Source organism: Mobula birostris, chromosome 20 (assembly GCF_030028105.1).
Source record: "Mobula birostris isolate sMobBir1 chromosome 20, sMobBir1.hap1, whole genome shotgun sequence".
Taxonomy (NCBI): domain Eukaryota; kingdom Metazoa; phylum Chordata; class Chondrichthyes; order Myliobatiformes; family Myliobatidae; genus Mobula; species Mobula birostris.
The window spans coordinates 14,172,617-14,190,217 of NC_092389.1; the positions used below are offsets into that span (position 1 = coordinate 14,172,617).

At 42.4% G+C, this 17,601-nt stretch overlaps 1 protein-coding gene across 1 annotated transcript; it reads right to left on the reverse strand.

Moving 5' to 3' along the window:
• Positions 1-3,702: 3,702 nt before the first annotated feature.
• On the reverse strand, positions 3,703-16,570 carry LOC140185061 (T-cell surface glycoprotein CD3 epsilon chain-like). The gene is made up of 6 exons (XM_072238296.1): positions 16,355-16,570; positions 12,085-12,105; positions 11,742-11,954; positions 10,702-10,830; positions 7,526-7,605; positions 3,703-6,288 (listed from the first exon to the last, which is right to left on the reverse strand). Exons 1-6 carry the CDS (start codon positions 16,404-16,406, stop codon positions 6,238-6,240), a joined length of 546 nt encoding a protein of 181 aa, XP_072094397.1. The 5' UTR covers positions 16,407-16,570; the 3' UTR covers positions 3,703-6,237.
• Positions 16,571-17,601: the final 1,031 nt, after the last annotated feature.

The window sequence follows — 17,601 nt, forward strand, 5'->3', positions numbered from 1 at the left end:
GTGTAACTTGTGTTAGACATACCCTTTGATTAGCTGATAGGGCTACGCATGCAATATTTAAAAACCTGTGTGTTTTTTTTTAATTTTAAAAATAAATTATTTCATTATAGATGTATATCCTTCAAGAGGACCACAACCTTGTCATAGGGTTTGGAGGTTTACGTGCTTCAATGACATGGAGAACTATGCTGGCTGGAGTGAGGGCTTCATGCTTTTGCTCTTGGTAGGGTCACCCATGCCAAACAGGTCAAAGAGTGGTCCACCAGGTTCGGGTGTTCAGCTTAGGGTTTACCTTGACTGGTAAAACAAAACTGTTACAGAAATAGCAATGAAGAATCCTTCTACATCTGAGTGCAACATTATTCCTGAGTCTCCACCCAGGACCTGCATGACTAACAGTAGTGAAAACTGAGCCACCGACATGATGAAGGAAGCCTTGAGCACCACCAGAGATGGAGGACCTTCATTGCTGCCCTAAACACCAGTGGCATAATGGGCTGTAGGTATTCAGTACATATATAGTTCAATGTTTCCATTTAATATCAGAGAATGTATACAACATACAACCTGAAATTCTTACTCTTTGCAGACATCCACAAAAACAGAAGAGAACCCCAAAGAATGAAAGACAGAAAAAACCGTTAGAACCCCAAAGCCCCCCTCTCCCCCTCCCACGCACAAGCAGCAGTCACCTATTTCAGCAGCAAGTATCAGCGCCTACCACTCACCAAGCAAGCTCCAGCAAAGTCCCCCAAAAAAGAGACCATGATTTGCAGTCCAACAGGAACTATTGTTCACCCAACAATTTGACATGCCACAGGTTCTCTTGCTCTCACTAACAAGGGACAACAGAGAGGTGTCACCCTTTCACAGCAAGGGGGGAGACCAGCAAAACAAACAGCTCGCTGATTACGGTGTTGCAGTCTGCCATGTCACTTTTATTCGAGTTTCTCCGACTCGAGAATTGGTGGCAAACTCTCCCCAACCATCGAGAGAGAGAGAGAGAGAGAGAGAGATCGCCCAAGTACGGAGGCCTCTGACAGCCTGATCCGCTGTCGGAATGTGATGATCCATTCTCCTGCAATGCCTCAGTCAGTGACACTGGCATGGAATCAGTTTGTCCACAGGGCTGCAGGGCCTTACCCTGAAGATGCACGTATTCCAGGCCACATCCTGGGGATATTGAAAATAGCCGGTTGACAAGCTCTGGAAGCAGGAACCAGCACCATAAGGAATGGTATGTGTACAGTATGTACACGCACACACATACACACAGTGCCTATAAAAAGTATTTGCCCCACCTTGGAAGATTTCATGTTTTATTGTTTTACAACATTGAATCACCGTAAATTTAATTTGGCTTTTTTTGACACTGATCAATGGAAAAAGACTCTTTAATGTCAAAGTGAAGACAGATCTCTACAAAGTGATCTAAATTAATTACAAATATAAAACACAAAATAATTGATGCATAAGTATTCACCCCCTTTAAGTAACACACCAAATCATCACTGATGCAGCCAATTGGTTTCAGAAGTTACATAATTAGTTAAATGAAGATCACCTGTGTGTAGTCAAGGTGTTTCTGTAGATTATAGTAAAACTACACCCGTATCTGGAAGGTCCAACTGCTGTTCAGTCAGTATCCTGGTGAAAACTACACCATGAAGACAAAAGAACACTCAAAGCATTTCTGTGAAAAGATTATTGAAAAGCACAAGTCTGGAGATGGATACAAGAAAATTCCCAAGTCACTGAATATCCCTTGGAGTAAGTCAATCATGAAGAAATGGAAAGAATATGGCACAGCTGTAAATCTGCCTAGAGCAGGCTGTCCTCAAAAACTGAGTGACTTTGCAAGAAAGGGACGAGTGAGGGAGGCCACCAAGAGACCTATGACAGCTCTGGAGAAGTTACAAGCTTCAGTGGCTGAGATGGGAGAGACTGTGCACACAACAACTGTTGCCCGGGTGCTTCACCAAGAGGGGTGAATACTTTTTATAGGCACTGTATGCATGTATAATTAGTGTCAATTAGTCAATATATGAAATACTGATGTTTCTATGTGTGGCAGTATAGCATATTTTTTTTTTTGTACAGCACCTTTTCTGTCTTTTGGTCCCTGCAAAGGGGCACCCTTCTATTCTTTGGGAGTATTCTAACCTGTCGTGTTGCCTTGACTTTCATGATATATTCTGGTATTGGAACAGGGAGCAGCCCACATCCCTGGGCAATAAATCTTCTTTACAGCAAACAGAGCAAGATTAAGCAAAACCTGTTTTCCCCTCTTCCCCACCCCCCCCAGCCCCCTTGTCACATTCTGTTGAGATGGCAATGTGCGATTAAAACTTTGCCCTTTTCTCAGTTATTATAGCATTTAGACCAACTCCCAAATCAAAGGTTCAGCCCCTTGAATGCAGAAGACCCACTCAGGAAGAACAAGGATATGAGTGCAATCCCAGATAAGTGAATAAGGATACAATTGCAATCCCAGATGAGATCAGGACAACATTATTTGGATCCTGAGAAACATCAAAGTAAACAACAATTTTTAAACCATGGTCTCTGTGTTAGGGTTATATGGACAATGGAGCCTGTCCAAAAGACATTTGCTACTCTAATCACTAGGATGAGTGGGTTGTCCCAGTAATCTTTGATGTATAGAAGAATGGAGGAAGGTCTAGAGAGACATGACAGGGTAGATGTTGACATATTTTTGCTCTTGGCTGAATCTTACATGAGGGGACATGGTAACAAAAGACTTCTTCTCTCAAAGGGCTGAAACTGCCTTGAATTCTCTACCCTGTAAGTTTGCGGAGGCTCAATCTTTGGAGTATTTAAAGGGGAAGCTGTAACATTTTTGAAAGGTTGGAGAATTGATGGGGAACTGGATAAGGCCTTGAGCAGATCTACCATTGTCGGATGGAGTTGCTTACTCCTAGTCCTATGTCCTTATTAGCTGTCAGAAAATAAAATTAGTAATTCACTGTATGTAAATGGAGATGCAAAGCGGTTGGGTTTCGCCTGCTTCCCATGCACTCAAATTCCAAATGTCTAATAGGCATAAAGTAAAATCACCAACTTGATCAAAATCACAAGGGTTAATTTTCTACCAGTAGAGCTCTGTCTGCGTGATTCCTGATGGGTGCTGTTGCATTAATTGCCACTCTGACTGCTGGGTAGTGAATCGATGTTTGAAAGTGCACTCCCCACATACACCATCACTGGCAGCCTTGGAGGTGAGGGAAAACAAAGTTGGTGAAATGGGCTGGGGTATTTCAGTGTTTGGAACCATACTCCCAGTGATCACGCCCATGGCAGCAGGGAATGCTTCCACGGGATGTTATGGTGAGCAGCTATGATGTACAGGCAGGGACTGGGGCTATCGGGTCCTTTGTGAACTGGCTTGTCCTGGGTGATCCAGAGCTTCGTGACTGCAACCCCAGGTGAGCTGGGACTGTCCTATTGCACTCCAGTTTTGGGCTGAGTAGATGATGGCTAAGTTCTGAGGGGAAAGAAGGTAATACACTTGTGTTCCTTCCTGTTCTCAGCTAATGGGTGCCAAGACCGGAGCAGTCCAGCCTTTAACCACTGTAGACCCCAAGATATTAACAAAATTGATGTTTATGAAGGCTTTGGTAACTCTTGTTGGAGACTGACATAGCCAACACTTAAGTAACTTCTGTCAACAATGAATGCAGCTTTGTTTGTTTCTCTTTATTAAAACCAAAAGACATTGAGGAAACAACAATTAGTGACTCTGTCACTGATATGTAGAGTGGCAACAATGTATTTAACTTGATAATCAGATTATAGAGAAAACACAAATAAGAGGCTTTGAGATTACATTAACAAGCTGGGTACATTTCAAAAGGCTAAGTAGAAAATGGCAGAGATTCTAACCTGGCCAAGGCTTGAGCTGAACTTGTGTTGAAAGCAATGAGACTAAGATATCTAGCCAAGCCAAATCACTCTCAGAAAGAAACCTCAATTATCCTTAGTCTTAAATCACATTATTCTTTCTCCAACAAAAAGCTGCTCAACAGAAAACACAATGGTATCCTTTACAAGTAAACAGAGTCACAGAGCACAAAAATAATGCAAAACATTGGAGTAGCAGGTGTCCCCCGCTTTCCGAACGTTCGCTTTACGAAACCCCACTGTTACGGAAGACCTACATTAGTTACCTGTTTTCGCTAACAGAAGGTGTTTTCACTGTTACAAAAAAAGCAGCGCGCGAAAAAAGCAACGCGCACCCCGAGCAGCCGCTCTCCCCCCTGGATTCGGAAATGCATTCTAGCCAGCATTGCTTAAGCACGTGCCTGTGAGCAGCTGTTTGCAAGATGAGTTCTAAGGTGTTGGAAAAGCCTAAAAGAGCTCGTAAGGGTGTTACACTTAGCGTAAAACTAGATATAATTAAGCGTTTCGATCGTGGTGAACGAAGCAAGGACAAAGTGAATCTGGCTTGTGGAAGCTGACGAAGATGATGTTGAAGAGGTTTTGGCATCCCATGACCAAGAACTGATAGATGAAGAACTGATACAATTGGAAGAGGAAAGGATAACAATTGAAACCAAATGCAGTAGCGAACAGACCAAAAGTGAAGTCGTCCAGGAACTGAACATGAAGCAACTTCATGAGATTTTTGCTGCAATGATAAAATACGACTTTAATTTTGAAAGGGTACGTCGGTTTAGGGCATATTTGCAGGATGGTTTGAGTGCTTGCGAAGAACTGTATGATCTAAAAATGCGCAAGGCTAAGCAGTCAAGCAAGCCTTCCACATCAGCCGCAGCAGATGACGAACCTCGACCTTCGGCATCGAGGCAGGCAGACATAGAAGAAGATGACCTGCCTGCCCTGATGGAAACAGATGATACCCCAGTGTCCCACCACCCCAATCCCCGGGCCGCGGACAGATACTGATCCGCGGAGAATGCAGCGGTAGCCGCTGTACCACTGCATGCTTCGCAGATCAGTATCGGGCCGCTGCCCGGAGGGTGGGGGCCACTGTACCACCCCCACCTCCGACGACTCAGCCTAACACACCCTCATCAGTATGCTCGATGTCTTCCCGATTCCCGTAAGTGATACGACACTGTACATACATTATTTCTACTTGATATTGGCTGTGTTTTTTGACGTGTTATTTGGTATGATTTGGCAGCTTCATAGCTTAAAGGTTACTGGAGAGCACTTGCGCCATGTTTTTGCCGAAAGCGCTTGCGCCGTGTTTTTGCTGAGAGCGCTTGCGTGAGATTTTCGCTACGGAGAACAGTGCGGCAATGATTGTGGAAAAAAATTTCTACTTTATATAGGCTGTGTATTCATCATATCATTCCTGCTTTTACTATATGTTACTGTTATTTTAGGTTTTATGTGCTATTTGGCATGATTTGGTAGGTTATTTTTTGGGTCTGCGAACGCTCATAAATTTTTTCCATATGAATAAATGGTAATTGCTTCTTCGCTTTACGACATTTCGGCTTACAAACCATTTCATAGGAATGCTCTACCTTCAGATGGTGGGGGAAACCTGTATTGGATTCAGCTCCAGTCACCACACAATAATATTCTGAAGCTGTGGGGAGGGCCCAAGGAATTTTACAGGAGTGTTGGCAGGGATGGGGGATCTTTAGGGAAGCTGGGTTTTGCGACCCCCCCCCCACCCGGGACAGAGAATGTAATAGTAGATCCGTGGAGGTGTGGAGTTGTGCATTATTTTGAGTGCAAGTACAGTCATTGGTGAAACCCTTCATATTGACAGTCATGCAGACAGGTACTTGCGTATAATGGGGCTGTAATGCGTCCCAGGAATGAAGGAAGGAGAGTATATGAGATGGTGACGTGATTGTGCATCTGTTGTCATGGCTGTGTCTACTCCTGTGAAGCTCATTGCTTTAAATTAGGAGAATAGCAAAAAGCACATGTACAGTATAATGGTGGGAAAATGGGAACAAGAGGGGAAATGACAAAGATCTCACTTTGGATAAGCAGGGTGAATACTACTACGTGTACGTACATCTCTGAAAAATGGGTAAATAAATCCAGGAGCTGGGTTAAGAGAGTGAGAAAGTAAGGCGAAAGAACGGAGAGAGATTTGGTTGGGAGGGGGAGTGGGGTGAAATTACAGTATGGCTGAGAAGGAAGAAGCGGCAAAGGAAAGACAGCAGGAAGGGTGGAGAGAGCAACAGGAACAGAGAAAAGGAGATTCCAGTTCTTCCCTCGTCTTCGCAATCAACGTTTTTGCAACTTGTCATAAACCTCCCGTTGTCCGCTTTTGATTGGCTGAAAAATACAAATGTTAAATCAAAAAAGGGGATCAACTTCATCAACAACATTTTGAATAAACACCAGTTAGAAATGTAGTAGCAAGGACTAAGACGGGAGAGAGAAGTGCAAGTCAAAAGGTGCTTGTAGATGGTGAGGAAAAGATGAGGGGTGGAGATAGGGAAGGGGAAGAAGTGGAGATAAAAATTGGGGTGATATGGAAGGGAAAGCAAGATATGGAGTGGAAGGGAAGTTAAGGAAGGGGCACAGGGAGAGGGAGCAGTGAAGTGGGGGAGGAGAAATTGAGAGGAAGGCAGCAAAGGAGGGGGAAAAAAAAAAAGACATGGACAGACTCGTAGAACATTTCAACACCGAACAGGCTATTCACCCCATCAGGCCTGTGATAGTGGTAGAGAAAAGTAATCTAGTTAGTCCCAAGCTGCAATTTCTGACAATTTTTTTTTTCTGAACTTAATTTCCATTTGAAGCCTTCTGCTACATTGGTAACCACACTATCAGGCAGTGGTCAGTATAATGTAGTAAAAGGTGGTGATTGATTTATACACAACGAGATACCATAGAGTAATGGGATATGACCAGTTAATCTGTTTAAATCATCTTATTTGGATAGCAAGGGCCCCAGGGAGAGCTCTCCTGCTCGGATTTGTAAATGAGTACGGGATGCTTTACGTCCACCTGAGAGGGTGGCACGGTAGTTTTAGAGTGCTGACTGTAAGATCGGGATTCACTTCCTGCCACAGTCTGGTAAGGTGTTTGTATGGTCTCCCCGTCACTGCATGGCCTCCTTCCAGGTTCTCTGGCTTCCTCCTGCATTTCGAAGACGTACGGCTAGTGGGTTGTGGGCCTGTTATTTTGGCGCCAGAAGTGTGGCACACACTCCCTCAGGACTGTCTCTGCCACAATTGTAGTCCCCTTCATACCCCAGAGAGATCTTCATTACCACCTGATGCCCTAGTATTAGCCTAGGACTACCCTACCAACTGTACAGTGTGGTCTTCCCTTAGCGTCAGCCAGGAGCTTCGGAATAAGGAACAGGGACTTGAGCCAGAACTTTCTGACCCAGAAGCAATGATGGTAGGGGTCTTGTTGAGAATTCATAGCATAAGATGGGGAGCAGTCTTGCCTTACTGCCTCTTATCTTGCACTATGGATCCTCAAGCCTAAAGTTAGTGCCCTCAGATGCAGCAGTGATATACACCGCTGGGAAAGGATAATATCATCTGAAAGTCTTTACCGCATATTCAGCTTGATGTGCTGAAGTCATGTGTGGTGGGCGACTTGGTGGGAAGTCATCGGCACCAAGTGATCGGAAATCTAGAAGAGAAAAAAGAATAGTAAATAAAGAGAAGCAGGACTTTCACTGGCACCAACAAGGGACAATTAGCACCTACAATGTCCCATCAAAACGATCTCAGAACAGACACTATACAGTTAGAATACAGGTCCCCTCCTCAATGTCCCTTCAGACATTCCCAGGACCAGAACAGCACAGGTTGGATACAGATTAGATTTCCATTGACATTGTGAAAACAAACAGTCCTGCAGCAACTACTACATGGATTAAATGTGGATATGATAGTAAGTAAAGCTTCCTTTAATACACAAGTTTGAGAACACGCACCAGCAGGCTTAAGGATAGGTTCTATCCCGATATTATTGGGCTGTTGAATGACAGTCTCGTATACCAAAAGGTGAACTCCTGAGCTCTCAATCTACCACATCGTGGCTCTTGCACTTTATTTGTCTACCTGCACTGCACTTTCACTGCAACTGTAACATTATATTTTGTATTTGGTTTTCCTTTTTTATTACTGAGATGTACTTAGTTATGAAATTCTGTCTGGAATGCACGTAAATAAGATTTTCACTGTATCTCGGTACATGTGACAATAATAAATCAATTCCAATTCCGACTCCCATGGTTGGTGTCGAGAGGGCGTACAACAGCAAGATGTACCAGCTGGTTGAGTGGTGTCGCAGCAACAACCTCGCACTCAGAGGCTGTAAGACCGAAGAATTGATTATGGACTTCAGAAAGGGTACAATGAGGAAACAGATATCAGTCCTCATAGAGGGATCAGAAGTGGAAAGAGTGAGCAATTTCAAGTTCCTGGGCGTCAATGTCTCTGATGATCTAACCTGGACCCAACGTATCGATACAGCCACAAAGAAGGCTCGGCAGCAGCTACATGTCACTAGGAGTTTGAGGAGATTTGGTTTGTCACCTAAAACACTTGCAAATTTCAACAGAAGTGCCATGGAGAGCATTCTAACTGGCTGCATCACTGTCTGGATATGGGGGGGGGGGCTACTGCACAGGATTGCAGAGAGTTATAAACTCAGTCAGCTCCATTTTGGTCACTGGCCTCCATAGTATACAGGACACCTTCAAGGAGCAATGCCCCAAAAAGAAGGCAACCATCATTCAGGACCCACGTCGCCCAGGACATACCCTCTTCTCATTGCTACCATCAGGGAGGAGGTACAGGAGCCTGAAGGCCCACACTCAACGATTCAGGAACAGCTTCGTCCCCTCTGCCATCAGATTTCTGAATGGACATTGAACCCTTGAACACAAACTCACTGCTTTTTTATTTCTATCTTTACTACTTAAACTATTTTATATATTTACTGTAATTCAGTCTTTTTTCTCTATTCTGTATTGCATTGTACTGCTGCCTCAAAGACAAATTTCATGACATGCCGGTGATATAAAACCTGTTTCTGATTCTGTGACAGTAAAGCTCTGTTTACTTAAACTCATTACACATTTCCAGGCAGATATAGTTGAGTTAGATACAGAGTTCAGTCTAATGAAGCAATCAAGCACTCGTGGTAGTTGTAGCGTGGATTAGATACAGATTAACATCTAGTCAAAGTCTCCTAGGCAGACTGGTGTGGATTACATTTTGGATACAAAGTAAAGTTGTTTCTACGGTGCCCCATCAGCCACTCTCACAGTAATATTAGAGCCATAGAGCACAGAAACAGGTCCTTTGGCCCATCTAGTCCGTGCTAAATGATTATTCTGCCTAGTCCCATCGACTGTAGCCCTCCGCACCCCTCCCATCCATGCATCCCTCCATGCAGCTCTTAAAAGTTGAAATTGAAAGTGAATCTCCCATTACAATAATCTGTAAGGCACTTGCTGGTTAAAAACGGGACCAATAAAGGTCTTCTCCTTCTCATACGACAAGCAGCAAAGCCACTTCCAAGTCCTCAACCAAATGAAAATTAAAGTTAATCCACAATAGTTGCTATTGCCTTCCATAACATTCAAGCAGTTTTGATTTTGAACTCAATGAAATTTAAGTATTTTTTTTCTGAAAATATTCAAAATAGAAAACATCTTTTGATAATCTGAGCAAGTAACTGCATGGCAGTCTATTGAGTGCGAACGTTCTGCACTGTTTAACTCTCTGAGTGCTGACAGCTCGGGCTGGGCTAAAGATTGGTTAGATTACTGGTACAAGCTTTATCAATGCTGTGATCTCTCCTGGAATTTGGATTACGAGCCCATGTCTTACAATAGTTTGTGAGCACCTGTCGTGTGGGAATTGATGTGTGGGCACAGTTATGGGTGGGACTGCAACTGCACTATGGCTAATTTGGAGAATGTACTATACTTCAGGGCAATGAGCCATTTCCTGTGTACAGTCAGTGTGCGAAGATGCCATTAGGTAAGATCCAGGTTGTGTCTGAAACATCAGCTTGGGAGAAAAGCACACTGGCAATGTGTTTGAAGGTGAATTTCATCAATATGCTAGAAGGTCACTGGGGATAGTGATATCATTTAGCCCAACAAAGGTGGGTGAAATCTGATCGCCAGGCAATTGCAGGAGTTTCCTGAGTCAATGACCTGACTTGTGGAAATTCAACTTTATGTAAATACCCCCTATTTTTAAAGCATTTTTTATAATATTTCATGGTATTCATTATTGATTGGATACAGTATACAGCATCTATTTAATCAGTGATTATTCAATAAAATGAAAGATTAATAGCAAGTGTGTATAAAGTACCATGATAAGATAACTATAGAAAATGAACATTTCTGACTTATGGGGAAATTGGCTTATGATCATTTTGCAGAAGGGGAGCTCTCTCATAACCTAGGGACTGCCTATAAATGTGCCAAGAAGGTATAATCTAATATAGTGTTTTGTTAACTTAATTCAAATGGACGTTACAGTGTTATGGACTGGAGTCACATATAGCACCAGAATAAGAAATGATGGTGTATGGTTTTTTTTTGTGTGAGACTCTAACAACCGCATGTTCACTTTTGCTGGGACTGGTGCTGTGTTTCAAGCTTTTCATGTCTGGAAGACTAAAGGTTTTTTCTTTTCCTGATCCAGTAACATAATCTCAACGTCTTTGAGTTGAATATGTCGTAAAGCAAAGTCCAACCTTTGGAGGATGGCCCTCTTCGTTTGGCAAACCAGTAGACCAGTCCAGCCACGATGAGTGTGAGAGCTAGATCTCCGCAGATGATGCCGATGACCACACCTGTGTCGAGTTCAATGCAGTCAGCGCAAACTGTGGGAGAGGGAGTGACAGGTTCAGCATTCACAACATGCAAAGTAAAAATACAAGTGATGCAGATTTGCAGATTTCAAATTATTCCCCAAATAAGCAGTATCTCAGAATTAATAGTGCAGAATGAAGCCAATTGACCTATCAGGTCTCAGCTGCTGTTGATCTCCCATTGTATACATCAGTATCTCTTTGAGTTATAGTTCCTATGTATCTTTTCTTAACCCCCTCGCTCAGATGACTTCAGAATTAGAGAAATAAAATGTCATAGGCTGACTGGGGAATACATTTATAAGACCATAAGATATAGAAGCAGAAGTAGACCATTTGGCCCATCGAGTCTGCTCCACCATTCAATCATGGGCTGATCCAATTCTTCAGTTACCCCACTCCCCTGCCTTCTCCCCATACCTTTTGGTGCCCTGGCTAATCAAGAACCTATCTATCTCTGCCTTAAATGCACCCAATGACTTGGCCTCCACAGCCACTTGTGGCGACAATTTCCACAGATTTACCACCCTCTGACTAAAGTAATTTCTCCGCATCTCTGTTCTAAATGGACGTCCTTCAATCCTGAAGACGTGCCCTCTTGTCCTAGACTCCCCTACCATGGGAAATAACTTTGTCATATCTATATTTGGAATAGGTCAGCCAAGACATGGCAAAATATTTGACAGAACCCCATTCTGACTGAGGATTAAATTGTAAACTTGTTATTTTTAATAAATACCTTAGACAAAACTAAAACCAGAAACTGGAAACAGTCTGCTTATTACCAGTATTTTCTAATTTATTTCAGGTTCCAATATCAGCCATTTTTTTTAGTTTTCAAGACCTTCAGAGCAATATCTTTTGTGCCTTGACAGAGTTACTGCAATTATCTTTATTATATCATTTCATTAATCAATACCTACCTCTGGCTCGAATGTAAAAGTAGTATTTGGAAGTACTGTTTTTACAATAATATTTGCCATTGTGTTGTTCACCAAAGTTTTGTATCCTGTAATTTTCATCATTTGTGTCTATTTTTGAATCTTCGTTTCCTTTTGTCTTCCGAAACCATGTAATAGTTGACAACAAAGGGCAGGTTAAAATCACTGAGTCCGCTTCAACTTTCACGCGCCCTTCTAAAGTAAGCAAAATCAACAATGGGTCAGTCATATTTTCCAAAGGGTCTTCCCTTTAATCAACAATTTGTTTTGTTTAATTTCAAAAATCTATTTAAAGGTTAGGAGGGAGAATTTAAAGTGTACTCACTGTTTGCTTGTGCTTCACCTCCTGTTGAAAGAGGGAAGGACAACGATTAGAAAAGGTAAAGTAATCGGTATTACTATATTTTTGACTAGATAGGAAACATTCACTTGTATAATGACATTAATATCTGTTCCTGGTGTGTTGGTTGGGACGCTGAAAGGGGTTGGGGTGTTCAGAGGATTGGAATGTTACAGGGAATCGGGTTGCTGAAAGGGATTGGGATGCTGAGGGGATTGCAATGCTCCAGGGGAAGGGGTGCTGCAGGGATTAGTCAGAATGCCTGTTTAGCTAGGGAGAGGGAATTGGTTTAAGGAATTTAGCAACTGTCACTGCAACCCTTCCAGGGACTGAGTTTGAGAATAGATAGTCGACACTAAGGTTTTCTTCTTTCCCATTTTTAAGTTGTTAGTTTTGTCCAAGTCTTTTAGTTTAGTTGATTAATTCTGTTTTTCTTTGGGGATGGGGTTTGTTTTTTTTGTTTTGTTTTGTTTTTTTCTTTTTCATGATTTTTTTTCCAGTGTTTTTTTTTGCTTTGTATTATCCGTTGTTAGTTCTACATGATTGGGAGCTTTGTTAATTTACACTATTTGGTTTTGCAACTACTTTTTTAACTGTAACAATATATCTCCTATTTGTATTATTGCTATGTTTTTCTATATTTTGAAATTAATAAAAAGATTGAAAAAGAAAGAAAGAGAATAGACAGACAGAATTCTTAATTTGTCAACGCAGTATCTGATTATTTTACACCGTTGGGAAAGGAGAGGAGAAAATTTTAAAAGACGAAGTACCTCAGAACATTCTCACTTATTAAGCTGCCATGTAATTACTTACTTGAATTATCAAAAGATGTTTTCTACTTTGAATATTTTCAGAAAAGTTTAATAAGAACACTTAAAAGACAAATAACATTTAAAAGACTTTTGGATAAGTTCATGGATAGGAAGGGTTTAGAGGGATAAGGGTCAAATGCAGGTAAATGGGCCTTGGTGGGCACCATGGTAAGTATAGACAAGTAGGACCAAAAGGCATGTTTCTGTGCTGTGTTACCCTGACTCTAAAACTTGCTGATACTTAACTCCTTCAGAGTTCAAAATCAAAAGTGCTTGAATGTTCAAAAGACAAATAACAGCAGTCTGGAGTGCAGGAAGGCCAGAGGAGATTCCTGTGGAATTGGACCATCTACATTTATCAAGTGCACCAAAATAATCTAAAGAAAAATTCCACTCTATTATATACCCTCTCTTTGGCTTTTATTTTGGCTTTGAATTAAAAGCTCTTACTTTCATTTGTGCTTAAGTTTTTTTGAATGAATTTATCATTTTGGAATGTAACAATTAAACTTGAGCACCAATCCACACTCTGCATTCAGAGCTCGAATTCCAGTGACATGGATGGGCGACAAAGGACATCCACAGTCCATGCTTCCACTCCACGTTCGAAGGCTGGTGACCAAGAATCCTCGTGAGTAGGTGGCACGAGGGTTGGTCAGTCAGCGCGCTTGGAGTTTGAGCCTGGAGGTTGCGGTCCCATCATTGGCTAGTCCAGAGGTCAATGCTGAAAATCAGAGCTTGAATGTCAATTGGTAGTCTGGAAGTCAAAGACCAATAGACTGGATCCTGTCCTGGATTTGGAGTATTTTCCATATGGATGGGTAGTTAAAAATGGAGGGTGGGAGGGAGGAATGGAGCTCATTTTGTTGCTTGCTGTGTTTTGCGTTCTTCTGCTAAGCATTGTGGGCATGCTAGTTGGCATCAGAATGGGTATTGACACTTGCACTTGAATCTGCAATCTCAACCTAAACAATAAGTTATACCAATCAATGATTAGATCAAAGAGTAAGGATGCAGCTTCAAAAAATTGAACAAAATATTCAAGGGGATATGAGGAAACAAAAACAACCAAGATTATCAAAATGGAATTCCAGAAGGCAAAGGCTTAGGATAGAGGGATGTCCACTTGGAACAGAAATGAGGAGGAATTTCTTCAGCCAGAGGGTGGTGAATCTGTGGAATTCATTGCCATGGATGGCAAGTCATTGAGTATATTTAAACCAGAGGTTGATAGGTTCTTGAATAGCCAGGGTATCAAAGGTTACGGGGAGAAGGCAGGAGAATGGGCTTGAGAGGGATAATAAATCAGCCATGATGAAATGGTAGAGCAGACTCAATGGGTTGAATGGCCTAATTCTGCTCTTCTGTCGTGGTCTTATGGTGTTATGGCATTTGTGGGAAAATAATGTGAAAACAATTGGGAAGAGGCGAATCATGAACACAGTTTCTGCAAATGCTGGAAATCCAAAGCAGCGCACACAACATGCTGAATGAACTCAGCAGGCCAGACAGTAACTATGGAAGTGAATAAATAGTCAAGTTTCGAGCCGAGACCCTTCATCAGGACTGGAAAGGAAGGGGGATGATGCCAGAATAAAAAGATGGGGGAGGGGAAGGAGGGTGGTTAGAAGGTGATAGGTGAAGCCAGGTGGGTAGGAAAGACAAAGAAGTGATATTGATGAGATTGTGAAACTAGGAACTGGCACAGATTTGAGGGGTTGAATGGCTTTCTTCTGTGCCCTAGTGACTCCCTGAGCTTAACCATAACAGGAGGACCTTTGTGCTAGTATGCACTCTTGGAAATGTTCTGAAGAGCTGATGCAAGTGATAATGAACCAAAATGGCTGCTTATCCACAGAGCAGGAACCTGCTATGGTTAGCAGCCAGTTAGCAATTTGATTGGAATCTATGCAATAAAAGAATTAAAAGAATCAAAGACTTTGCAGTTACAAAGGTAGTTATTTTCCCAGTTAAGGAGACACAGGTGATGGCAGATGATGAATCTGGAGTAATATACAAAACACTGTAGGAGTTCAGTAGGAGGAAAAAAGACGGTCAATGTTTCAAATCAAAACGCTTCCTTAGGATCCAATCAGTCCTGTGCCTGTGCTATCTTTTCAATCTAATCCTTGGAGTATTTGTGAGCATTTTTGGGTATGGTGGCACTGGAGAGGGTCCAGAGGAGGTTCATGAGAATGATCTGGGGAAAGAGAGGGTTAACATGCGAGGAATGTCAGATTTCTCTGGGCCTGTACTTGCTGGAGCTCCGAAGCATGCGGAAGGATCTCATTGAAACCTATCGAATATTGGAAGACCTAGATAAAGTGGACATGGAGAGGATGTTTCCAATAGTGGGAGAATCTAGGACTAGGGGACACAGCATCAGAATAGAAGGACGTCCCTTTAGAAAAGAGATGAGGAATTTCTCTAGCCAGAGGGTGGCAAATCTGTGGAATTCACTGCACCGAAGGTTGTGGAGGACAAGTTATTGGATATATTTAAAGCAGAGGTTGATAGACCCTCGATTAGTGAAGGCTTCAAAGGTCATGGGGAAAAGGCAGGAGAATGGGGTTGAGAGGGAAATAAATCTGCTGTAATGGAAAGGCAGAGCAGACTCGATGAACTAAATGGCCTAATTCTATTCATATGTCTTTATGTTATAATTACAGACTACCAGGCTTTGATTACAGTCCTAGAATACCAATCCTCATTAATTTATCTAACATCCTACCATGTTTTGTTGTTGGGTGCGCCAGGACAAAGCAAGTACTGCATATTTCCTGACACACAAGATGCTATTTTAACACAACGGGTCTGCGCTAGTTTACAGAGAAATACCATTTCCTGCTAATTTTCCCTGTAATCTATTCCCCTCATATTCCCAGGTTCTACCTCAATGCACTATGGGCTACTTACAATAGCCAATTAACCTACAAACCTGCACATCTTTGGGATGTGGGACAAAACTGGAGCACCTGGTGGAAATCAATGTGGCCGCAGGGAGAATGTATAAAACCCAAACCATAAAAACATGAAATTAGGAGCAGGAATAGGACCCCCAGCCCCTCTATCCAGCCCCACCATTGTATAAAATCATGTTCTGACCCAGCCTTGCCTTCTCTTGTGCTGATTCCCCTGAGCCCTTAATACTCCTTAAAGGGGGTCACTTGAGTTGCGAAGTAGCCATTTTACCAGCTACAGCACATTCGACGAAGCTGAGAAAATGGTGGACATCTTGGCTTTGCATCGGACCTGAAAGATGGTGCCTCCAACTGCGAAGCACTCTCTCAAGGCAGCAGTGAAGTGAACTACCCCTCAGCACTGCTCCTTCATGAGCACAACTCACAGTGTGACTTGCAACCCCCAACCTCTGATGTGAAGCTTATTCAGAAATAACAAACTTTTCCTTTAACATTTGCCCTAATGAAAGTTGAACTCACCCTGTAAGAGCAAGGTTGCAGTTAGGACAATTCCAGTGAATGTCCACAACATCTTTGCTCCTAGATCCTTGGGAGTCACAGCTTCCTGCCTCCTTGCACACCGAGTCCGTTAGCTGTTCAGAAAATAAGCAAAAGGCTCAGGCCCCTACCCAAACTTTGCGAGTTTCTCGCTCAGAGCTGGTAGCTGCTGGAGTACTTAGCGTTGAACAGGAAACAAGAGCATCAACTGACTTCACAAACCACGGCCTGGTGTGTGCAGCTTCTCAAAAACACGCTGAAAGCCACATCCCCCGCATCACACAGTTTCCATGCTGATTCCAAATCGCTCTCTTTACATTGACATTAACAAATCTACAAATAACAGAGCAGCAGTGGAAAAGAGATTGAAATCTAATTGAGGGGTAGTGTTGGATTAACTGAGTGTGTCTTAGATGGTGGGAGGAAGGTGAAGGGGAGACTATAGGGAGGGGATTAGAGGGCAAGGTATGGTAGGGAAAGTGAATGAGAGGAGGTGTGAGGGAGGAAAGAGGATAGGGGACAGAGTGAGCTACGCATCAGATAGGGAGTCATGTTCACAGGAGCTGGATTATTAGAACAAGGAGTGCTTTGAGATCCTTTGCAAATCAGGTTCTGAGACCTCAAAGATACCTTCAATACCTTGAAGATAAATGTTAAAATTGTTTCTGTAGCCCCTTCAAGACCAGCACTATATCTCCCATTTCAAACCCAGTGCAAAGTGAAAATACTGGAATATTGTCATACTTGACTTGTGATCTTCGTTGGTACTAACCTTTGATTTAAAACATTAACTCTGTCTCTCTCTCTCTTCACAGATGCTGCCTGACCTGCTGAGTGTTTCTAGCACATTTTGTTTGTATTTCCAACATCTGCAGCTTATTGTTTTTCAACATTTTGTAGAATTTTGCTGCCTGGGTCTGAATTGAATTCAGCCTCTGTTTACCCATTGCACCTGTGCTCACTGACCTATATTGGCACATGTATAAAACCTCAGAATCAATATCTTTGCTTCCAAATTGCTCTGTGATTTTGCTCCCACGCCACTCCACCTCCGCAACTCCTCTCTTCCCTCTCCTCATGCCTAGTATTTCCAAGGCTCCAACCATCAAAATTCCCTTCCTCAATCTTTTCTCTCTCAGGACACTTCATAAAACCTAATTGTTTTTGTTTTTTTTTGTCCCAAGTTAAACTTGGACACAAATTTTGTCTTGTCAAACAATTTTTCTGTT

Bases quoted from the DNA above. Each gene is read 5' to 3' on its own strand.
- LOC140185061 (XM_072238296.1), bottom strand. From the start codon at position 16,406: ATGTTGTGGACATTCACTGGAATTGTCCTAACTGCAACCTTGCTCTTA. The intron at 11,955-12,084 runs GTGAGTACACTT...TGCTTACTTTAG, and splicing joins AGGTGAAGCACAAGCAAACA to AAGGGCGCGTGAAAGTTGAA. The intron at 10,831-11,741 runs GTAGGTATTGAT...CCTCTCCCACAG, and splicing joins CTTTTACATTCGAGCCAGAG to TTTGCGCTGACTGCATTGAA.